This window comes from Oncorhynchus masou, chromosome 9 (assembly GCF_036934945.1).
Source record: "Oncorhynchus masou masou isolate Uvic2021 chromosome 9, UVic_Omas_1.1, whole genome shotgun sequence".
NCBI lineage: Eukaryota > Metazoa > Chordata > Actinopteri > Salmoniformes > Salmonidae > Oncorhynchus > Oncorhynchus masou.
Window position 1 is genome coordinate 24,908,285 of NC_088220.1, and position 24,375 is coordinate 24,932,659.

At 42.8% G+C, this 24,375-nt stretch overlaps 2 protein-coding genes and 1 long non-coding RNA gene across 4 annotated transcripts; 1 reads left to right on the forward strand and 2 right to left on the reverse strand.

Moving 5' to 3' along the window:
* Positions 1-267: 267 nt before the first annotated feature.
* LOC135545714 (protein FAM53C-like) lies at positions 268-8,527 on the reverse strand. The gene is made up of 5 exons (XM_064973524.1): positions 8,490-8,527; positions 4,418-4,633; positions 4,243-4,303; positions 3,306-4,120; positions 268-1,154 (listed from the first exon to the last, which is right to left on the reverse strand). Exons 2-5 carry the CDS (start codon positions 4,496-4,498, stop codon positions 918-920), a joined length of 1,194 nt encoding a protein of 397 aa, XP_064829596.1. The 5' UTR covers positions 4,499-4,633; positions 8,490-8,527; the 3' UTR covers positions 268-917.
* Positions 8,528-9,195: 668 nt separating this feature from the next.
* Positions 9,196-14,535, forward strand: LOC135545716 (uncharacterized). 2 transcript variants are annotated; one of them, XR_010456497.1, is made up of 4 exons: positions 9,196-9,329; positions 9,439-9,529; positions 9,624-9,696; positions 13,031-14,535. It is a non-coding gene; the product is annotated as an uncharacterized LOC135545716 (long non-coding RNA). The 2 variants fall into 2 exon arrangements; XR_010456496.1 differs by having other exon boundaries at positions 13,372-14,535.
* A 1,871-nt stretch (positions 14,536-16,406) lies between these two features.
* LOC135545715 (heterogeneous nuclear ribonucleoprotein A/B-like) lies at positions 16,407-20,202 on the reverse strand. The gene is made up of 9 exons (XM_064973525.1): positions 20,103-20,202; positions 19,430-19,701; positions 18,876-19,044; positions 18,570-18,728; positions 18,335-18,466; positions 18,002-18,092; positions 17,709-17,882; positions 17,530-17,615; positions 16,407-17,086 (listed from the first exon to the last, which is right to left on the reverse strand). The coding sequence occupies exons 2-8, from the start codon at positions 19,678-19,680 to the stop codon at positions 17,545-17,547; spliced, it is 1,047 nt and encodes a 348-aa protein (XP_064829597.1). The 5' UTR covers positions 19,681-19,701; positions 20,103-20,202; the 3' UTR covers positions 16,407-17,086; positions 17,530-17,544.
* Between the last annotated feature and the right edge of the window lie 4,173 nt (positions 20,203-24,375).

A 24,375-nucleotide genomic window follows, 5' to 3' on the forward strand; every position in this document is an offset into this window, starting at 1 on the left:
AAAGGTTGCAAGTTCGAATCCCCGAGCTGACAAGGTACAAATCTATCATTCTGCCCCTGAACAGGCAGTTAACCCACTGTTCCTAGGCTGTCATTGAAAATAAAGGTAAAATTAAACAAATTAAATTCAAATCCTATTACAGTGCAAGTGTAATCTGTTCATTAGTGGGGAACTGAATCAGAATGGACAGACTAAAGGTTCCATTTCTATGGGAGACGAAGAAGAAAACATCTGGATGTTATGAACAAAAACTATTCAAGCAGAAACAACTGCTTTGTACATGATTAATGTACAATATTTAATTCAGCCAATTGTGGAAAACAAAATGAATGCATTGTCTAAGTAGTAGGCGAAACAGAAGCAGCAAAATATAAATTTGCAAGCGGGTATTCCACTGGGCCAAATCAAACACGTGAGAGCGTTCGGCCTCCACCCATGACAGCTGATGTGTGAAGGCCTTTCAGGGGGCCTTTGGCAACTCAACTGGCCATAACGTTCAGGAATGTATCCTGCCGACAGGAGTGTCCATCGCAAGCAAACTGCATCATTTTTATAATTATAGTAGCGGTAGCGTTACTACCCAGATTATTAGAAAGCGGCTATTACAGTATAACCTTCAAAAATCATCATGTCTTAGCCATCTCCATTGTGTTTCTGGGTAGACACATTTACCCACAGAGTATGGACAGGCAGAACATCATTGTCCTGAAATGCTTAATATCATGAGCTTGTCAAAGTTGCTCTAGCATTACACTAATGGTAAAATAGAGCCTTATTAATCTATAGTCAGCCAGTGATATGAAGGGCACCTAATGTGGCCCCTTTGAAGGCAGCAGGTTCCCGTGGGCTCAGCCGGGGGGTGTAATGTGAATATGACGATGAATGCTGTCAATCACACACGGAGCACCAAGAAACTTTCAATTCTCCTCAATAAGGTTCAAGTCCAGTTCTGTGCAGTCCCTCTCAAACACACTCTGCTGCCCAGCCTCTTGCGCACCCATATTTATGTTCTCCTCTTCCTCACTTTCACTCAACGGTCCAATGCTGGTTCTTCCCAAGTCTGCAGGGGAGAAGGCTCCTCTGAAGTTCCCTGGAACAGGCTCTAGCCCCATGTAGACAGCCGCTCCACACACCAGGGGCTCCCCACTACGAATCTACACACAGAACACAAATATTTAGTATCTTCAGCATTTCCCAGAAAAACAAGTTGATCCACACAACTCAGCTTCAGCGTAATCGAATAGGCTAACACCCATGAAGGCAGATGTGTGCAGGCATTTCAGGATGGCTTTCTGCAACTCAACCAGCCATACGCTCTAAATTGTGAGCTTGTCAAAGTTGCTCTAACAATAATGGTCATATTGAGCCTTACTAATTAAGGAACATGCCAAAAGCTTCTAGTATGTTTGTAGTTATTCAAAACACCATGAGTTGTCATGCTTGTCCTCCAAATTCTTTGTTTTCAAAGCAACATTTTATTGTCCAGCAGCCAAAGGCATAATCCTAGCCATATTAGTAACCTATACTAGTTAATGCATATTTTGAGCTCCCCTTTAATTCCGAATGATTATTTTCAGTACCGTCACATTAAACCTGTTTATGCATGCGATGTGCTTTTGAGAACTGTGTTTTCCTGCTAATTGCATTTTGGAACATTGACAGAAAGCCTACAACCATGTGCGCGTTGTTGAGCTTATAATACAATGGAGAAAAGTTACAGTAAAAAACGGTCTTATCAGTTACACCAGCCTCATCGCCTTTTTAAAATGTGCCTTGGTTGGTCGCTTCTGAACCGGAGACTATTGGTTTTATTTTGTAAAGCGGTTCCTTGCATCAATTCATGTAAAAATGGTGTTACAGAATTTAAGAGAAAAAAGTCCTACTTGTCCAAAGGGATTTTTTATTTTTTTATTATTTATTTTATTGTCAAGCCCTGGTGAGAATGTCCACCTTTCAAATGAGACTTGTCTATGCAAAGCATACATAAATGTATCTGTACATGCACTGACCACGAGCCCCCCCTCCCCATTCATCCTGCTCCCGAGACCCCAGTCAGAGCCAACTGAGCTCTCCCTTGGTTTTGTTACACTAGAAAGACAACCATTTCATAAACCACAACCCACCATCTTAAAACATGACACAAGGAGACACCACCAGCTGGCTGCAGACCCAGCAGCAGCTCCAGTCACACCCTCAGAAGGCCAAACAAACCAACCAGGAATGAGAAAAAAAAAGAGGATATAAATATACCAGTGAGAAAAAGTGATGACATCACTCCCCAGAGCAGGAAGTGCGTAGCAGTGGTTAAATATACATGGCTGGGGTGGTGGATGTCCATAATGGCAAGACGTTGGGCATTGACACATTCATCTCGTCCCCCAGGCTCAATTGCTACCGCATATAGAGAACCTGGTAACACTGCAACAGAGTGGGACTTGGAAGGAGCGTGGCTTCAAATAAAGTCAGGTGAGGGAAGGACCCTGCTACAGCTGTATTAGAGATGGGACTGAAAAATGTAGAAAATCACCAAATCAATCACATTGACCATATTCCATCATTGACCATATTTTTGCAAAGGCCAATTGATTCGGAATTTGGGTATATAAAGTTCATATACGAAAACTACTTCTAAGATGTCTACTTTTAGATTTTTACAAACTCACTTTGTTTAAATCACGAAGTCCACTATGTAAGGGGAGGTTCTAAAGGGTGGCTAGATGGTGGACTGAGACTTTAGCTCATGCAAATGGGGTGTTTATTCCACGCCTGCCATAGACTTAATTCAAGTCCCTTTCTGTGGCGCTGTTGAAACCAGACGGTTCGACAGAGCCGGCTGGTGGACGGGATCAGGCATATATCAACGATTGGACACAGGAATGCAAGGGTCAGCCCAAAAATACACACGCGGCTGGTCAGGGCAATGAGGTTCCATGGCCAGGCAGCACAGTACCAACAATGCCGCACCCTGAACCCAAATCCAGACTGGTCCGGTCTGGCTGGGACAGGAATGTGGATGCAGTAGTTCTGGCTCATGAGGAGGGGGAGTCAGAGAACCAGTGGCCCCACTTCTCCTGTCTAATGAGCCCAAGTTCCCCACAAAAACTCTGGTCTGTGGGGAGAGAAGCAGGAGAGCTGAGAGATAAAGGGCTGCTTTAGGCCCCCTGCTACTCTCAAGCAAATGACCAAAGTTCCGCCTCAAGGACAACTATGAGCAGTTTCTACCAAAGTTACGCATTTTGTGTTGTTTTGGATCCACTGCATTTCTGAATAGGCCTTACAACGGTTGTACATCTCACCAAGCTCACCGGAGTCATCTTGCTGAAGTCCAGGCCAGGCCTGACGTAGTAGGGCAGGGTGTCCGCATCATGGCGTCTCTTCAGGCCGGGCTTACGCAGGTCACAGGGCTGAGAGTGGCAGCGTGGGAGACAGGGGGGTAGGTTGCGCCTCGAGGATGACGGGGAACTGCAGGCTGAGGAGGGAGAGGGGGCCGGAGGATCCATCGAAGTGTAGCGTGGGACTAGCCCGGGAGCAGGAGAGGGGGAGGGCTGTGGAGGCAGGACGTGCACAGGGGACAGAGAGAAGCGGCGTTGCAGCAAGGGCCGACAGGAACCCAGTGAGGCGGGTGAAGAGGAGCAGGAGGAGGGGGCAGGGAAGAAGCCAGTGCAGCCTCCCCTGGGCAGATCATTATGGTCCCAGGGACAGCCCCAGGGAAGAGGGGAGTCAGGGAACATGGCCAGGCTGAAGAAGGTGGGGCTGGAGGAGGAGTGTAGGGAGGAGGTGAGGGAGGAGCTGGGGCCTCGGAGGGGTATGGAACCAACCAAGGAGCCAACGCCCATGCAGGCCACACCCCCTCCACTGTGGCAGCGGCGCTTGACTGGGGTCCAGATCTTGGAGGCGCTGGGGCGCCAGGGGCTGCGGCAGTGGGACAGGTCCTCAGGGACAGACAGGGAGCGACAGTGGCGTTTGGGAGGAGGAGGTGGCGGAGGAGAGCTCTGCAGGGACAGGTCTGTCACAGAGGTGCTGGGGAGAGGGAAAGGTGTTCCCAGTGGGTCCAGGGAGGACAGGACAGAGGCATCCTGCAGGTGGGTCTTAGAGGATGGGAACATAGACCAACTGCTCTCTGAAAGTGAAATAAACCAAAGATGGGAATCAAGGGAGGCCCTTCCCCCAGTTAATGACTAACCTGATCTTTGAATGAGGCCCTTTAATTAAAAAAGCTTCAGGAATTAAATGGATCCTTACCTGGAGTCAACCCACACCCGCGCCAACACACAGTGGGGCTGGAACCCACTTCAGGCAATGACTGAAACACAGCAATGAAGAGGGGATTTAAAATGACTAAGGCAACCATTATGGCAAAGGTAATTCCTTATGGAAGAAGTGCTATACAACAACCTGTGTCACATGGCATGCTCACCACGTTGAGAGAGAAAGCCCTGTGGTAAGGGGGCTCCTCCAGATTCTGTTTGCGGAGTTGCTCTGTGATGAGCGTCACCATGGCGGCTCGCGGAGGAAGGGGGTGTTTGCCAGGCCGTCAGACTCCTGGCGAGGTATGTGGCGTCCCCTCCGCACCGCAACCGGCCAGACAGACCCTTCCAATCTCACTGAGAAACGATCATTATGTTCACCTCAACTGAAGAAAGGACAGCATTTAATAATGAGTAGTAAACACTTGTTCACATGACTCATTTTAATAGAAAAATCATAGCATCAGATACAGAATTACTTGGAGCACGAGTCAATTTCCCCAGAAAAACAAGTCAAAGGATTTCCCAATGTATTGTCCATCTTCTAATCTCTCAGCTGTGCTTTGGGTCCTTACAGGAAAGTGTGTTTAAACCTAATATGAATCATTGTGGCATTACTTAATCCTCTTAAAAGAAACTCATCGGCACAGGTCACTAAAAACACGCAGCTATGTTAACACAGTTTTGGTGAGATGAGAAAACCCCAAGAAGGAGTTAGCGTGAATGCCTAACGAGTGTGTTCTGCAGACCTCACAGATAACAGAGCTGGGCAATATCACAGGCTAGGAAACTGACTAGCCAACCATCTAGCTGCCTCAGAGATGGAAGTTATTCAAAACAGAAAAGTTTTTGGGGAATAGCCTACATTAGTTAGTTCACTGGGTCCATTTCAACAATGAGTTATAAGTGTGCCACTGTAGAGTGCTATGAGGAGAATGAAATGGGGAGGGAGAATGTGGAAAAGAGTGGGAGGAAGTGTGGGAAATGGAGAGGGAGTGGGGCCAAAGGCACATTATGCCTGCACTGTGAGAGACACAAAAGGGGGAAGAGAAAGTGGACAACAGGACTAGAAGAAGCTTAAAATGACCAGAACAAAGAACAAACAATATGCAAACAAGGAGCACAGCACCAGAGTTAAACAAGGTGCCAGTTCATGGAGTTCACTGATGCATTCCACACCATGCATTTTTTTGCACGCAAATACCAGAGTCGGTCAGCTTTTAAACAGATGTAACAGTAATTGGAACTAGAGACACACCCTATAGGGACAAACTGACTCTGCTAAGGCCAATACAGTTCCACACCAAATAAGTCCAGATACAACATGCTTGACTAGTCATTCCAACCTTTGAACTGTTCTGTAAATTGAGTTCACAATGAAACCAAGAGGCATCTACAAAACAAGCACTTGATAAACAGCTTCTGTTTTCCTATGTAGTCATCTCAATGTATACTTGTAAAATTTTAAAAACACAACATGCAATCATTCAAAGAGTCCGTTCATATAAGGAAATATGTAAAATGAAATTAATAAACGACGCCCTAATCTGTGGATTTCACAACTGGGAATACAGATTGGCATCTATTGGTCACAATAACAAAATATTAGGTGCGTAGATCAGAAAACCAGTCAGTATCGCGTGTGACCACCATTTGCCTCATGCAGCACATAGAGTTGATCAGGCTGTTGATTGTGGTCTGTGGAATGCTGTCCCACTCCTCTTCGATAGCTGTGCGACATTGCTGGATATTGGCAGGAACTGGAACATGCTGTCATACATGTCAATCCAGAGCATACCAAACATGCTCAACAGGTGAAATGTCTGGTGAGTATGCAGGCCATGGAAGAAGATGGACATTTTCAGCTTCAGGGAATTATGTACAGATCTTTGCGACATGGGGCTGTGCATCATCATGCTGAAACATGAGGTGAAGGAGCACAGCACAGCAATGGGCCTCAGGATCATGTCTCGGTATCTCCGTGTATTCAAATAGACATCAATAAAGTGTAATTGTGTTCCTCGTCCATAGCTTATGCCTGCCCATACCATAACCCCACCACCACGGGACACTCCGTTCACATCAGAAAACAGCTCGCCCCTGCACAACGCCATACACAAGGCTGGACGTACTGCCAAATTCTCTAAAATGACAGAGGCTGCTTATGATAAAGAAATTAACATTAAAATCCCTGGCAAGGAAAACTTGGAGTTAAATTGTATTATATCACGAGTTGGAATTGTCTTAATAATGATTACATCGTCACGATTTGTCAACTACCGCATATAGGTATTTGTTTAACTTTGTTTCATCCAACTCTTATTGATGTTTATTGTGGCATAGCAGAAATTCATTATGATGCATAATGTATTGTCAAGCATGTATGTCCTGTTTATAATAGTCTCTTATCCTGACTATATACACACATACTACATAAAGTCTAACAGACAATCTGGGAAAATATATATAAATATTAAATCGGGCAAGTACTCTGGAAATTCCTGCAGTCAAAAGCAAATGTTATTGGTCACATACACATATTTAGCAGATGTTATTGTGGGTGTAGCGAAATGCTTGTGTTACTAGCGCCAACAGTGCAGTAGTATCTAACAAGCAAGGTTGCTTAGGAGCTAGAAGCAGAGCTGCCATGTCGGTCGGTGCCATCAGCATGCCAATTGCGCACTCCCTCAACTTGAGACATCCGTGGCATTGTGTGGTGTAACAAACCTGCACATTTTAAAGTGGCCTACTATTTTCCCCAGTACAAGGTAAACTTGTGTATTTATCATGCTGTTTAAATCAGCTTCTTGATATGACACCTGTCAGGTAGATGATCACCTTGGTAAAAGGAGAAATGCCCAGGGATTTGTGCACAAAATTGGAGAAAAATATGTCCTTTGTGCATATGAACAAATTCAGGGCTAATTTATTTCAGCTCATGAAACCAACACTAAATGTTGCAGTTTAGATTTTTGTTTCAGTGTAGATGACTACGGGCAAGGTCTCTTCCTGGTTTTGGGCACTATGGGGAGCTACTGTTGCTTTAATCGCTTAGGGCTATGTGGCAAGAGCATTATATTGTGGGTAGCACTAAATATGGACTAGCCATCTCACAGAACTTTGGCTTAGTTTGTGTGTGAACCATCACAAATAAACATTAGATTTCAAACCTACCAAGCAGTTAGAAATGCCAATGATTAAAACGTGCGTGGACATTTAATTGATATATTAAATTCGCGTGTGCCACTCACTGACTAACCTTTAGAGTTTAGTTAACTAATATAACGTTACTGTTTAAAACTACATTATCAGGTTCTGGCAACCCAGCTAGCAGGCAACTATTTTGGGATGTTATCAAAGCAAAGAAAGTCTCAAATCAAAAATAAGAGTGCTTGGTAAACCGACTAGCCGGAGACTTCCAGTAACGTTAGCTCAGTCCTCAATATTCTGATTGAGCTAGATTATAGTTAACGTTGTTTACTAATGTAAATACCAACTGGCTACTAGGCAAGCCAAATCTACAACAAATGTGATGATATTGGATTGTTGCTTGCTATGAATAATTAGTAGCAATATGGGGATAGCTAGTTTACAAGCGACTTCCAAACAAATTAGTTAAGTTGGTCATCATTAACCCAAATACATCGCTAGCAGCGAATGCTTGCTGCAATAGGCATCTGACAATGATTAACGTCACAGGTTGCAAGCTGTGGCAAACTAACGTTAGCTAACTAGGCTATCCGTGTTGGCTTACACATTGTTGTATCACCTTTCCAATACAGTCACTGGGCTCTCCACAAGCATGTCTAGCTAGCTGTCCAGGTAACAGTAGCTAAGCTAGCAAGCTAACTCTAGCTAGCATGAACAAGCAGCAGCCCGTGGAAGTGACCGTCCTTCACGGTTACTGCTAGATGTGTAACAGTTTGTCAAATTGACGTCAAAGGTTTATTTTAGTTAACCCTAAGCCTTTACCTAAGTTTAACCCAAATCTCCAAACCTGTTAAGATTAATTATCCTAACATGCTACGAATAGTAAATTCTGACATAAGGGTTTATGTCTAGATGGGATACATCTTATCATTCAGCTGTTTGCTAGCTTTTTAACTATGTTACCATGCTTACATATTTAATTGTCAAAGTACCAGAAGCCATTTTCCTAACAATATAATACTGTTATTTATTGACAGCAAACCCAGTTTGTGCTTTGAAAACTAGCTAGCTCGATGATGAAGACGAATTTACCTGCCCACCGCGTCTCCTTAGCAACCGAAAGCAGCACCGGACAGAATATGGCATTGCACCGAATATATAGCCATGGGAAGAAACCATTAAAAAGGGGTGGTTGAAACGTCTAAATGCGTGTATTTTTATTACACCAAATATTTTGTATTACAATCCATCTATGAATTACCTCTATATCTTCTCCAAAAAATACAATTACATCTTCAACTTGAGGAACGTTCTGCTTTTGATGATTGAATATGAAAAACTAGCATCCTGCTGAAAGTACCTAGCGTATAACCACATATATATATATTTAGTATAACCCTCCGGGAGGCGAGGGCGATGTTCTGGAAAACAAGACAAAAATGTAAGATTAAAATTAAGATCAAAACATTGAGTACATGCATTTTTCAGAGATAATATGCCAGCAACATGTATTCTACCAATACTACAGCGTGTGCCCGGGAGATCCCAGCGCTACAAAAACATGTTTTGAACTCTGGGTAGTGTAGTTTGGAAGATTTTTGTTGTTGTTGTGATGATAAGTGTGCTATGAACCATGATAACAAAAGCATTATTCCAGTTTTTGCATGGGAAATAATTAAAATGCTAGATTCCCCTTATACCAAAAGACAGACACTTCGTTTCTTGAAAATACTCCATAAGTATTGGCTACAAACAGAATGACGCATGCGTAGTTGAAAGTACACATGAACGTAATGCCAATAGCGGAAAACACAACTCGAGTCTGTAGTTTCATTCAACTTAGTAGTATAAAGTTATCGAAAAGCAATGGAGAGTGGCTTTGGAAACATTCAGTAAAGAAGAGCCTCTTGCAACGCAAAATAAATTGATTGGGTATGTAACTGCATGACTTGAAGAAGATTAACCCTTGACGCTTGTAAACCAGGGTCACTGTAGTATGAATACATTGAAATGTAAATTGGGTGCATTATGTCTTTCCTAGGTTGTCTTGCAGATTCTTAGATTCAGAGGACAGTATTTGTATGACGCGAAAGGCAATTCGTATTTGGACTGTATCAGCAACGTTCAGCACGGTAAGAGACAAATCTATCGGTGACGTTCCTTTAAGGCATCTTATTGGCATATTTGATAAGTATTCTGTTGTATTCGGTGTATTTTGTGACACAGCGGCAAAGGACACGATCCAAAGCCCTTTGAACATAACAGTACAACATAATCAACACAACAGTGCCTCCTAGTGGTAAGTGGATCGTTGTTGCACATATAGTGGGGTCACTGTCAGCCCAGCATCACGCAAGCAGCCACGGTGCAGACGGAGCATCTGAAAGCCAATTCACGCTTCACGCTTCCTGCACGACATTATAGTACAGAATGCCGAACGCCTCGCTGCCACTCTGCCCGAAAAGCTGTGTGTCTTCTATTTTGTCAACTCAGGATAAGGCCACAACCTGAAGTCCTCCTGCAACATAACCCCAATGACATCTGCATAAGATATAGGAACAATAATGTAATATATATTGGTTTATAAGATATAGGAAGAATAATGTAATATATATACTGCTCAAAAAAATAAAGGGAACACTTAAACAACACAATGTAACTCCAAGTCAATCACACTTCTGTGAAATCAAACTGTCCACTTAGGAAGCAACACTGATTGACAATACATTTCACATGCTGTTGTGCAAATGGAATAGAGAACAGGTGGAAATTATAAGCAATTAGCAAGACACCCCCAATAAAGCAGTGGTTCAGCAGGTGGTGACCACAGACCACTTCTCAGTTCCTATGCTTCCTGGCTGATGTTTTGGTCACTTTTTAATGCTGGCGGTGCTTTCACTCTAGTGGTAGCATGAGACGGAGTCTACAACCCACACAAGTGGCTCAGGTAGTGCAGCTCATCCAGGATGGCACATCAATGCGAGCTGTGGCAAGAAGGTTTGCTGTGTCTGTCAGCGTAGTGTCCAGAGCATGGAGGCGCTACCAGGAGACAGGCCAGTACATCAGGAGACGTGGAGGAGGCCGTAGGAGGGCAACAACCCAGCAGCAGGACCGCTACCTCCGCATTTGTGCAAGGAGGAGCACTGCCAGAGCCCTGCAAAATGACTTCCAGCAGGCCACAAATGTGCATATGTGTGCTCAAACGGTCAGAAACAGATTCCATGAGGTTTGTATGAGGGCCCGACGTCCACAGGTGGGGGTTGTGCTTACAGCCCAACACCGTGCAGGACGTTTGGCATTTGCCAGAGAACACCAAGATTGGCAAATTTGCCACTGGTGCCCTGTGCTCTTTACAGATGAAAGCAGGTTCACACTGAGCACGTGACAGACGTGACAGAGTCTGGAGAGGCCGTGGAGAACATTCTGCTGCCTGCAACATCCTCCAGCATGACCGGTTTGGCGGTGGGTCAGTCATGGTGTGGGGTGGCATTTCTTTCGGGGGCCGCACAGCCCTCCATGTGCTCACCAGAGGTATCCTGACTGCCATTAGGTACCGAGATGAGATCCTCAGACCCCTTGTGAGACCATATGCTGGTGCGGTTGGCCCTGGGTTCCTCCTAATGCAAGACAATGCTAGACCTCATGTGGTTGGAGTGTGTCAGCAGTTCCTGCAAGAGGAAGGCATTGATGCTAAGAACTGGCCCGCCCGATCCCCAGACCTGAATCCAATTGAGCACATCTGGGACATCATGTCTCGCTCCATCCACCAACGTTGCACCACAGACTGTCCAGGAGTTGGCGGATGCTTTAGTCCAGATCTGGGAGGAGATCCCTCAGGAGACCATCCAGACCTCCATGGGTTGATACATTTGCTTTCCATTGGTTTTTTTGTGTGATTTTGTTGTCAGCACATTCAACTATGTAAATAAAAAAGTATTTAATTAAAAAGTATTTAATAAGAATATTTCATTCATTCAGATCTAGGATGTTATTTTAGTGTTCCCTTTTTTTTGAGCAGTATATATATTGTATCACTAATTTATGCAGGGTTCACATTTCTTCTTGCCACTGTATACAGTGGCAAGAAGAAATGTGAGAAATGTGAACCCTGCATAAATTAGTGATACAATTTGATCTGATCTTCATCTTAGTCACAACAATAGACAAGCACAGTGTGCTTAAACTTATAACACACAAATTATTGTATTTTTCTTGTCTTTATTGAATACACAATTTAAACATTCACAGTGTAGGTTGGAAAAAATATGTGAACCCCTAGGCTAATTACTTTTCCAAAAGCTAATTGGAGCCAGGAGTCAGCTAACCTGGAATCCAATCAATGAGATGAGATTGGAGATAGCTGCCCTGCCCTATAAAAGAACACACACATTTGAGTTTGTTATTCACAAGAAGCATTGCCTGATGTGAATCATGCCTCGAACAAAAAAGATCGCAGAAGACCTAAGATTAAGAATTGTTGACTTGCATAAAACTGGGAGGGGTTACAAAAGTATCTCTAAAAGCCTTGATATTCATCAGTTCACAGTAAGACAAATTGTCTGTGACTGGAGAAAGTTCAGCATTGTTGTTACTCTGCCTAGGAGTGGCCGTCCTGCAGAGATGACTGCAAGAGCACAGCGCAGAATGCTCAATGAGGTTAAGAAGAATCCTAGAGTGTCAGCTAAAGACTTACAGAAATCTCTGGAACGTGCTAACGTGTGTTGACGAGTCTACGATACGTAAAACACTAAACAAGAATGGTGTTCATGGGAGGACACCACGGAAGAAGCCACTACTCTCCAAAAAAAAGTTTTCAAAAGTGCACCTGGATGTTCCACAGCGCTACTGGCTAAATATTCTGTGGATAGATGAAACTACAGTTGAGTTGTTTGGAAGGAACATGCAAACCGTTGAGTGGAGTAAGTAAGGCATAGCACACCAACATCAAAACCTCATCCCAACTGTTTGGGGCTGCTTTGCTGCCTCAGGGCTGGACAGCTTGCTATCATCGACGGAAAAATGAATTCCCAAGTTTATCAAGACATTTTGCAGGAGAATGTAAGGCTATCTGTCCGCCAGTTGAAGCTAAACAGAAGTTGGGTGATGCAACAGGACAATGACCCAAAATACAGAAGTAAATCAACAGAAGAAAATACACCTTCTGGAGTGGCCCAGTCAGAGTCCTGACCTCAACCTGATATATATATTTTTTTTTAATGATGTGGCTTGACCTCGACAGAGGTTCACACCAGACATCCTAAGAATATTGCTGAACTGAAACAGTTTTGTAAAGATGAATGGTCCAAAATTCCTCCTGACCGTTGTGCAGGTCTAATCCGCATCTACAGACATTTGATTGAGGTTATTGCTGCCAAATGAGGGTCAACCAATTATTAAATCCAAGGGTTCACGTACTTTTTCCACCCTACACTGTGAATATTTACACTGTGTTCAATAAAGACATGACAACATATAATTGTTTGTGTTAGTTTAAGCAGACTGTTTGTCTGTTGTTGTGACCTAGATGAAGATCAGATCCAATTTGAGGACCAATTTATGCAGACATCCTGGTAATTCCAAAGGGTTCACACACTTTGTCTTGCCTGTGTGTGTATATGTCTCCAACCGTTCAGAGGCCAATGATCTCGTATTACACTTGGAACCCAACATGAAGACATTGTGTTTGACCAGTAAGGTTTCTCAAATATCACACGTTAAACACATACTGTTCTGCTACCTTTTCAAATAGATTCTCTCTTTAAAAGTACACCTTCCCTCTTTTTCCCTATCCTCTTCCATATCATGAGCACCTGACTTCGCTTATCAATATGTCCATACAAGTTCTGGAAACTGACAGAACAGAAAGAGTGGCTTTACATGGTGTGCAAGAGGATACATATTGCATGCCTCTGTTCTTTGGTGAGTGTGCTATAACAAACAGATACTGGCATTACACTCCACTTCATTCTTACAGGCCCCTGTAGCAGACACCTGTAGAGGTGTGTAGACAACCAACCCAGCCCAGACATATGCAGATACTGTGGAGGACGTGATAGACCAGGTGCACCAACAAGGTCGCAAGCTACAGCAAATACAGTAGTGCGTGGACGAGAACAGAAGTCTACATTTGGACACAGAGCAGTGTGTAATGCTGATAGTGTAGTAACAGTGGAACAATGCTTATTAGTTGTGTTATAAATCTATGAGTATACTCTCTCAATATGGACATGAACCACAGGTTTCACCGTTTTTCATTAAGTCGTTGCCCAGTCATCTTCTTGCCCAAACGATACTCAACTAAAGTAACAGAGTTGGTACTGCCTCGGAGCATACGCTATCAGTGTATTACTATACTGCACCATTCTCATCAGCGAAGACTAGGTCCAATAGCCAAATCCTCACGAGTTAGGATCAAGGTCATTGTGCATAATAAATGCTCTGTTGGTATCTCTCTACAGATATGTGTGCTCTGCAAGGGGAGTGTTTGTGGCATACGAGGTGAAGACAGGTTTTGGGCGTGTGGGGAGTCACTTTTGAGCGTTTCAGCTTCAGGGTGATGACTTCTGCCCTGACATAAAGACCAAGGTGATGGGTAATGGGAATCCCCTGGCATGTATGGTAACCATAGTGGAGATAGCTGGGGCCTTCACAGCCAACAAAGTGGAGTACTTTCACACAGTGAGAGACAAGTAGTTGCTGTTATTACCCATTTAATTTTTTTTTGCCATAATTTAACTTGGCAAGTCAGTTAAGAACAAATTCTTATTTACAATGATGACCTACCCTGGCCAAACCCTAACGACCCTGGGCCAATTGTGCACCGCCCTATAGAATTCCCAATCACAGCCGGTTGTGATACAGCCTGGAATCTAACCAGGGTCTGTAGTGACACCTCTAGCACTGAGATGCAGTGTCTTAGACCGCTGCACCACTCAGGAGCCCCTATATATATTCTTAGGAAATAAGGTGTAGTGCACAAAAGTTAATATTGTACATTGGTTTACTGCACTGCATCTGTGTACACAACCAATAAACCCTGATATGTGCAACTCAAATTAGGAGTCTCATCCCAAACATGATTTGTGGCTTTCCGGTGACTGCAGTTTGGCAGACACCCAGCGTCAGTGAATGTGATTGAGGACCCATATTGGACCTGCTGACGCAGCTACAGACCTAACATCCAATCATTGGAGACATCCGGCAGGAGAATTATGGCTGGAATTGTGTTTAGGTAATGACCGTGTTCCTTGGCCCAGGCACTGCTGACGCATGCCAGATCTTACAACACCTGGATAGGTATTTTGCATATAGCCAACCACATAGCAATTTGGTGTTCAAAGGCAGTCGAAGACTTTGCACGCAACCATTGGTTGATGCACGCAACGTCTGAGCAGGGGAACACACCCATGGTCTCTATTGTAATCATTGACTACCTACATTAGACCATGCAGCCAACCTTGCATTCTGAGATACTGGTTGAATAGTGGTTTTGTGGGCATGGAGATGGTCACAGAGCTAATGGGCTGATTGTGGGCTTAAGCTTTTTCAAATTAATCTTAACATTACCTTTAAAAATAAATAACATGCAAGCAGAAACATCCTTTCCTGTTTGACTGAAAGCCCCTGGGAGAAGTCAAGTTTAAGCCTCCCATGTGCGTCAGTGTGGAGGACGCAGAGCTGGTGGCATACAGGATACACCCCATTCTCATGGGTGATTGGAACACAAACCCTGCAGCCTTGAATGAAGCATATTACAGGACACTCACATCAGTTTATTACTCACAGGTGATCGGAATGTCCCACAGCTAATCTTAGTCCCCCTAACCTACTGTAGTGTTCTCAGAACTGAAGGAAACTGATACCTTTATCTGCCAACACAATAGATGGAATAAGGGTTGGACCAGGCCAATGACACTTACTCAATACCAGCAAAGCAGGTACAGTAGAACCTGTTGACAAATAATAATCCCCCCCAGACATCAAAAACTGGACAATGAGACGGCTAAGGTTTGTACAACCCTGTAGAAATATTTAATTGCATCAGACAGTAAGATTTGGTCACAGTCAGGTAGCGGTGTGGATAATGTCAAGTACTCTAGTAGATTAACTGTTAAAGTGCATTTCAGACATTTGGAATTTCGTAAAGGTCCTTGCTATTCAGCATCTGTGGGACATCCCATGGATCCCAGATAACAACCATTTCATAAAGCAGAGCACCAGACCTGGAGCCATCTTGGAGGAAGACAGACTGCAGACATAAAAGAAAGCCCATCTCATGGATCCATACCACAATTAAGGCTACAAAGCTAAATGATGTCACCTCTAGAGCTAACACGTGGAATTACTGCACGCTTTTGGTTCTGCATGAAGGACAGAAACAGAGCAATGCATTTCTCTACTAAAACACCATGCACTTTTGCTATGAAATGTAAACATTTAAAATACCTTGTGATGCTCACATTTATACTTCTGAATATAGACTATGCCCCCACCACATGGTAACTACAGAATAACAAAGTACTAAGAACTCAATGAAGTACTACTGATACAGTAGGAAAGAGATCATGGACATCAACTTGGAATGGACACTGGCCCAAGCAGACTGAAGAGAAGACACTTCCAGCTGATCTTGATAATTGCAACATTGCATGGCAACAGTGACTTTATACACAAGTATCAAAGGACTATTAATGACAAGCATAAGTGGGGTAGGAGTGCACTTACCAGAGGACTACTGTTATCACCTTATCCACCTAGAACCATAGCAAATACTGTAGTTACACTTCAGATCCATAGCGGGGTAAGATCCGCTAGCTCCGAAAGTAAATCGACATGTACGTAGAACGGCTTTCACCCCATTGACCGATTCCCTCTGCCAGCGAAGTATCTGCCACCGCATCCCAAAGAGGCATCCGTACAGAGCGATTTTAACCTTAACCAAGACAAGCCATTTAACAGTACAAATCAGTTAACATTAGGTTTATGAATAATAACAAAAGGATCCACGTGTAATATAAACCAAAAGTTTATTTCTACCAATTTGCCCAAGACACTAGAGGAATGAGTTTCCAGTGAGAGAGGGAAGGCCCTCTTACATTAACAGACTTGCGCTCGGTTGGATTGTTTGTAACACTAGTAGCCACTTTAAAAATGCAGACAATATGGGAGGGGGGGGAAAGACTCCTTAAAAGCCAAAAAACAAATGCTGGTTGTCATCGTCTACTAGCCAACTGCAAACATTCACTAGACAAGCTTACAATGAAACCTTTGATTAGTTTAATCCAGTCGCCTCACCCCACATCTGAAGCCATGCAACTCGCATCAAACACTCAGCATGAGAAAAAAAAAAAACTACAAATCTAGAAACACCAACAAAAGTTTATTTGAAAAGCTTACGAAAGCTCTGCTCCTGTTTGTTGGTAAGTCCAGCAGACATGTAAAATACGACCATACAATACATTATTCAAAAAGGTACCAAAAAGTACAGTAAAAATAACACTTCCATCTCTGGAAATGGACACAAAACAATATCAAATAAAAAGTGGAAGTGGCATTTGCTTCCCCAGTTCCTCACTTCATCTGTACATATGCGGCATGAGGCCAAATTTCTGCCAACTCCAAAGGAAAAGCCAGAGCCCATGTTCGCTGTGGCCGGACCATGGGTTTCTTTTTTCTTATTTACTTTAGACCTTAAGAGAGAAACATGGTGCTTACAGTTACTGAGCATATCCAAATGGCATTTAGTATTACACACATGGACACCATGATGTTTATGAACTAGTATTTTTTTTGGGTAAACATTACAATCACATTGCTCCAGAGGGGGAGCACATCAAAGGGGACATGACACCTAGCTGCCATACCCAGCACCCCATCAGAAAGGCCCTAATGCTTATGCTGGGGCAACCACCACCTCAACCCTTATTGATCAAGTAGTGTTTGTAGGGATGCATCTTAAAATGGTTGGCACATGGAATGAGTCCATTATTAAAGATTTCCAGACCCTCACCACCCCCCCTCATTAACAAACGTTTGAATGGGATCAGACTAGATGGGAGAAATTTTGGAGTCAAAGGCACAAATGGTTACAGTTAGATTGTCATATCACCATAGATGATGCAAAAATGCATACCTGCACTACATGTGATCAGTATGGCTTGTAGCTACTCTGGTGGCCTCCACGTCTTGGAGTTTTCCCATAGCCTGCATTGCCCTGGTCTGGAGGACAAGAAAGAAAAAGACTGAGTGTCTTCCGTACGACAAGGACCAACAAAGTTTCTCACATTTGTGTTTCGGGTGGTTATCGCTTACTGTAGTCGTAGCCACCCCCATAGCCGTATCCAGCGGAGTAGTCGTAGTTGCCATAGCCTCCGTATCCACCATAGCCTTGCTGTCCACCGTAGCCGTAGCCCTGGTTACCGTAGCCTTGGTTCCAGTAGTTGTTGTATCCACCACCACCACCTTGGTTCCAGTTCTGGCCCTGACCTGAGAACAACAAATCAATACAGTGACTAAATGCAGTCATATAACCCAAACTTCTTAGGACTGTGAAGTACAGTTTGCCCAGGTTAAATCAGCACCAGATGTTTGGTGTTAATACTCACCCCCACGACCCCTGCCCCGTCCCCCACCACCACGGCCACCATACTGCTGCTGCTGGTACACCTCTTTGGGCTGGGCTATTTTAATCTCACACTGGAACAGATCGTAACATGAAAACTTAAGTCAGCCACAAAAAAACTTTGCAACACTCACTGCATGGATTTTCAATGTGAGGGTTACATGTTCCCTGAGGAAACCACTAGAAAAATAACATTTACATGAATCAAAGGCTCCATTTGAAAGTGGGTGGGCAACACTACGTCCTCAATCACATGTGTACAGAAAGGGACAGTACACACGGCCTTGCAGTGCACTTGACTGAGATCCCTTCTCACCTTGCTTCCACTGACGTTATGGAATTTCTTTTCTAGCACTTTTTTGACAGGAGTTTCATCTTTATACGTGATGAACACAAAGCCTCTTCTCTTTTCTGTTTTTGGATCCTGTGGAAGCTCAATCGTCTCAATCTGCATGTGAAGGGAAGATGGAACAATTACTGTTAACACAGCCCAAAACCACCAAGTCAATACTACCACACAACCAAAATCAACAGAAATGTGGATACTATACCTCTCCAAAAGTTCCAAAGTACTCCTGGATAACTTCCTTTTCTGTATCTGGGTTGAGGCCACCTACAAAGATTTTCTTTACAGGCTCCTTCTTCATGGCCATGGCCTTCTTGGGGTCAATCTGTCGCCCATCTAGTCTGTGTTCCTTCTGCTCGAGAACCTTGAAAAGAGGAAGAATAACTAGGAGAATGAAGGGCAAATACTGGCATAACTACAGGGATGTTGCAGTGCTGCAAAACAACATGGAAACACATAAGCATTAAATATGCAGCCCATAAATAGAAGTGACAGAAATGTAATTTCTTACCTTGTCTACACCGGCTGCCTCTTTGAAGAGAATAAAGCCAAAGCCTCTTGACCTGCCTGTCTGCTGGTCCATCTTTATGGTGCAGTCTGTCACCTCACCGAATTTAGAGAAATAATCTTTAAGATCTTTCTTACTTGTGTCCCAGCTAAGTCCGCCAACAAACATTTTCCTGGCAAAGAAAAAATGAACAGATTAAATATGGCGAATGATTAACACAAGTGCTCTAAGTGTTACGGAACATTATTTCTGCTGTAGGAAGACTGGGCCTACTACAGCATGTCCAAAACCATGCACGCCCAACAATTTTAATCAGAAAAAACCCAATGTGCTATAATTAACAGATGGTGTATATTTTCACTGTACGCAATTGTTTAAACGGGCGAGGGAGTGTTATTTTTACGCTGAATTCGCCCATCCCATAGAGACTAAAGGCCCATCCCCCCTTAGCACTGCACATGGCGCCAACAAAGCCAGACGTAACAAAGGAGCGATGCAAGCCATTAAGTGCTCTGTCGAGATCGAATACAATATTTCGAATACATTTCTACACTCACCCCGCATCCTCCTCGCCTTTGCTGGCGTTGATCTGTCCGCCTTCCCCCTCCGAGGCACCATTTTGTGAATCTTCTCCCTCCCCTTTGCCTTCTCCCTCTAATGCAGTTTTATCTTCTACGCAGGCTTCGGTCTCTGCCTCGCCTTCATTCGGGGCTTCGGTCTCATCAGCGGGCTCGGCTCCGTTAAAATCCTCCTCGCCTTCATGGCCGTTCTCGGATGTTTCCATAAACTGTTGCTCGGTGTCTGACATGTTCTACTAGGATCCCTTGTCCTGCAAAGTGAAGCAATGTTTTGTTATAAATGACCTGTTATTATATAACCCACTCGCCGTACATGCTTCGCCATTATGCAATGCATATACAGTCCCTCCATTTTGGCTGGCAAGATTGTCTCCCATACATTTACAGAAAGCCATGTTGCCAGAGTGCAAGCGACGTACGGAAATCGACTCGTCGAATGCGGTTGCAACAAAGTGACAATTCTTACACCCTCTGAAAATAAAGAGCAGCAAATACTGTTTATTAAAAAAATAATGTATCGCACAGATAAACAGCTAGCACGAACCATAGTATAACACCGTTACGTAATGCTAAGGCTGCACGACCTAAGGCTTTACTACTTAAATAGTACAACTACATTTACATAAAAACCGAAAACATTTACGGTACTTACACAAATAAAATAAGTTGAAAATAATCTCTCCAAATCGCCTAGTGACAAGACAACCAGCAAACGCTCTCCAAGATGGATTCTTCCATACGACGCCAAGCCGTCGTTGGTTTTATAGTACCGGTTAAAAAAAAACGACCTTTCATTTAGGGTGCCTCTGATTTGATCCCCAAAGCTGCCAATCATGGCCACGGCCAATTATATACCTCAGTTCATTTTCACTTTAAGTGTACACGCCCACTACACATTAGAACTTTCAGTACCTTTTCCGCTGGGTACATTCTTTTTTAATGTATTTTTATTTAACCTTTAACTATTCTTGAAGGAACAAGCCTTCAAACTATACCGAACACAAATATAAACGGAACAATTTCTACTTTTTTTTCTGAGTTACAGTTCATATACGGAAAAAAGGGAATTAAAATAAATTCATTTGGCCCTGATCTATGGGTTTCACATGATTGGGCAGGGGTGCAGCCATGAGTGGGCCTTGGAGGGCAGAGGCCCACCCACTGAGGTTCGAGGCCCAGACAATCAGAATGACCCCCCCCATAAAACAGCTTTATTACAGACAGAATAATCAGCACCCTCCCCCCTCAGACGATCACTCATGTGAAGAAGCTGAATGTGGAGGACCTGAGCTGGCGTGGTTAAACATGGTCTGCGGTTGTGAGGCCTGTTGGACATACTGCCAAATTCTCTAAAACAACACTGGAGGCAGCTTATGTTAGAGAAATCAATATTACATTCTCAGAGAACAGTTCTGGTTGACATTGCTGCAGTCAGTATCTCAAGTCCACGCTCTCTCAAAACTTGAGACATCTGAGGCATTGTGTTGTGTGACAAAACTGCACATTTTAAAGCGGCCTTTTATTGTCCCCAGTACAAGTTGCACCTGTGTAATGATCATGCTGTTTAATCATCTTCTTTATATGTCATACCAGTCAGTTGGATGGATTATATTGGCAAAGGAGAAATGCTCACTAATAGGGATGTTAACAAATTTGAGAGAAATAAGTGTTTTGTGCATATGGAAAATGTCTGGGATTCTTTTTCTTCAGTGCATGAAACATGGGACCAACACTTTACATGTTGCATATATATTTTTCAAATTGTCAGCATTTGGAAAAAGCCACATGTTGCTTCTTAAATTCCATAACTGGAAGAGCCTTTTTCTACATTTGAGTTTGACAATATGATACATAATATAAAGAAAAGTTATTAAGCAATAAGGCCAGAGGGGGTGTGTTATATGGCCAATATACCACGGCTAAGTGCTGTTCTTAAGCACGACGCAACACGGAGTGCCTATATACAGACATTAGCCGTGGTAGATTGCCCATATACCACAAATTCCAGAGGTGCCTTATTACTGTTATAAACTGGTTATCAATGTAATTAGAGCAGTAAAAATAAAGTTTTGTCATACCCGTGATATAAACGGTCTATTGTAAACTGGTTGCTTCGAGATCCTGATTGCTGATTGGCTGAAAGCTGTGGTATATCAAACCGTATACCACAGGTATGACAAAATATTTATTTATACTGCTTTAATTACGTTGGTAACCAGTTTAAAATAGCAATAAGGCACCTCAGAGGTTTGTGGTATATGGCCAATATACCACGGCTAAGGCCTGTATCCAGAACAGCCCTTAGGAGTGGTATATTGGCCATATACCACACCCCCTCAAACCTTATTGATTAAATATAACACGTCTGTCAGCCAATCAGCATTCAGGGATCGAACCACCCAGTTTATTATAGTAATATAAACCAATCTCTATGTTATGATAGTATTATATGAACAGTTTACAGACTGTGCAATGCAATCAGTGAAAGCAATTACAACAGGTAACTGCCAAAATAACAGAAATACTTGAGCTGGTGCTTTCACACAGGTGTGGTTCCTGAGTTAATTAAGCAATTAACATCACATCATGCTTAGGGTCATGTAATAAAATGTTGGGCAGGCCATTATTTTTCCAACCATGGGCATGCTCCCATCCACAGGGAACAAGTGGTCACTGAATGGTTTGATGAGCATAAAAACAATGTAAACCATATGCCATGGCAGTCTCAGGCACCAGATATCAACCCAATTAACTAACTATGGGAGATTCTGGAGCAGTGCCTGAGACAGCTAGTGTTTTTCACCACCATCAATGAAACACCAAATTATGATTTTTTTGTGAAAGAATGATGTCACATCCCTCCAATAGAGTTCCAGACACTTCTAAAATCTATGCCACGGTGCATTGAAGCTGTTCTGGCGAGAGGTCGACCGATTAATTAGGGCCGATTTCAAGTTTTCAGAACAATCGGTAATCTGCATTTTTGGATGCCGATTATGGCTGGTTATGTTGCATTCCACGAAGAAACTGCGGGGCAGGCTGACCACCTGTTAAGCGAGTGCAGCAAGGAGCCAAGGTACGTTGCTAGCTAGCATTAAACTTATCTTATAAAAACAATCATTTAACATTTACATTTACATTTAAGTCATTTAGCAGACGCTCTTATCCAGAGCGACTTACAAATTGGTGAGTTCACCTTCTGACATCCAGTGGAACAGCCACTTTACAATAGTGCATCTAAATCATTTAAGGGGGGGGGTGAGAAGGATTACTTCATCCTATCCTAGGTATTCCTTGAAGAGGTGGGGTTTCAGGTGTCTCCGGAAGGTGGTGATTGACTCCGCTGTCCTGGCGTCGTATGTGTCTTCACATAATCACTTGTCCTGCTTTGCATATAATCAATGCGGTGCCTGTTAATTTATCATCGAATCACAGCTTCCTTTGCCAAACGAGTGATGATTTAACAAAAGCACAATCATTGCACGAATGTACTTAACCATAAACATCAATGCCTTTCTTAAAATCAATACACAGAAGTATATTTTTTTAAACCTGCATATTTAGTTAAAATAAACTCATGTTAGCAGGCAATATTAACTAGGGAAATTGTGTTACTTCTCTTGCGTTCATTACACGCAGAGTCAGGGTATATGCAACAGTTTGGTCCGCCTGGCTCGTTGCAAACTAATTTGCCAGAATTTTACATAATTATGACATGACATTGAAGGTTGTGCAATGTTTAGACTTCGGGTATTTCTATTTAGACTTAGGGTTGCCACCCGTTTGATAAAATACGGAACAGTTCTATATTTCACTGAAAGAATAAACGTTTTGTTTTTCGAAATGATAGTTTCTGGATTTTACCATATTAATGACCTAAGGCTCGTATTTCTGTGTGTTTATTATATTATAATTAAGTCTAGGATTTGATATTTGATAGAATAGTCTGACTGAGCGGTGGTAGGCAGCAGCAGGCTCATAAACATTAATTCAAACTTTAATGCGTTTGCCAGCAGCTCTTCGCAATGCTTGAAGCACAGCGCTGTTTGACTTCAAGCCTAACAACTCCTGAGATTAGGATGGCAATACTAAAGTGCCTATTAGAACATCCAATAGTCAAAGGTATATGAAATACAAATGGTATAGAGAGAAATAGTTGATGCGTCATAATTCCTATAATAACAACAAATCTAAAACTTCTTAACTGGGAATATTGAACCACCAGTTTTCATATGTTCTGAGCAAGGAATTTAACATGAGCTTTTTTACCTGGCACATGTTACAATTTTACTTTCTTCTCCAACACTGTGTTTTTGCATTATTTAAACCAAATTGAGCATGTCTCATTATTTATTTGGGACTAAATAGATTTTATTTATGCATTATATTAAGTTAAAGTGAACATTCAGTATTGTTGTAAATGTCATTATTATATATATATGTAATAATAACATTTTTATACATATATATATATAAAAATTTGCCAATTAATCGGTATCAGCTTTTATTGGTTCTCCAATAATCGGTATTGGTGTTGAAAAATCATAACCGGTCAACCTCTGGTTCTGGCTCGTGGTGGCCCAAGGCCACAGGAGGTTGCTGAATGGAGGGCAGCTAAAAATAATGGCTGGAATGGAGTGAATGTGCTTTATAGTTCCATTCCATTGATAATATTCCATCCATTACTATGCACCCGTCCTCCCCAATTAAGGCGACACCAGCCGCCTGTGCCCAATGCCCTATTAAAGGCCCAGTGCAGTCAAAATTGTGATTGACCTGTGTTTTATATTTCCAAACTTTGAGGTTTGAATAATACTGTGAAAATGAGAATGCCCTTTTAGTGTAAGAACTGTTTGACCATGTAAATTAGTTGATAGACCAATAAGAGTTGTCTGCCAATAACAGCTAGTTTTCAATTTTCCCCT

Coding starts and splice junctions, on each gene's coding strand:
- LOC135545714 (XM_064973524.1), bottom strand. CDS start 4,498: ATGGTGACGCTCATCACAGAGCAACTCCGCAAACAGAATCTGGAGGAG. Junction 4,304..4,417: donor GGGCTTTCTCTCTCAACGTG/GTGAGCATGCCA, acceptor GCTGTGTTTCAG/TCATTGCCTGAAGTGGGTTC. Junction 1,155..3,305: donor ACTTCAGCAAGATGACTCCG/GTGAGCTTGGTG, acceptor TTCTGTGTGTAG/ATTCGTAGTGGGGAGCCCCT.
- LOC135545715 (XM_064973525.1), bottom strand. CDS start 19,680: ATGTCAGACACCGAGCAACAGTTTATGGAAACATCCGAGAACGGCCAT. Junction 18,729..18,875: donor AGGCAGCCGGTGTAGACAAG/GTAAGAAATTAC, acceptor CCTCTTTTCAAG/GTTCTCGAGCAGAAGGAACA. Junction 17,883..18,001: donor ACGGGGCAGGGGTCGTGGGG/GTGAGTATTAAC, acceptor TGTTGTTCTCAG/GTCAGGGCCAGAACTGGAAC.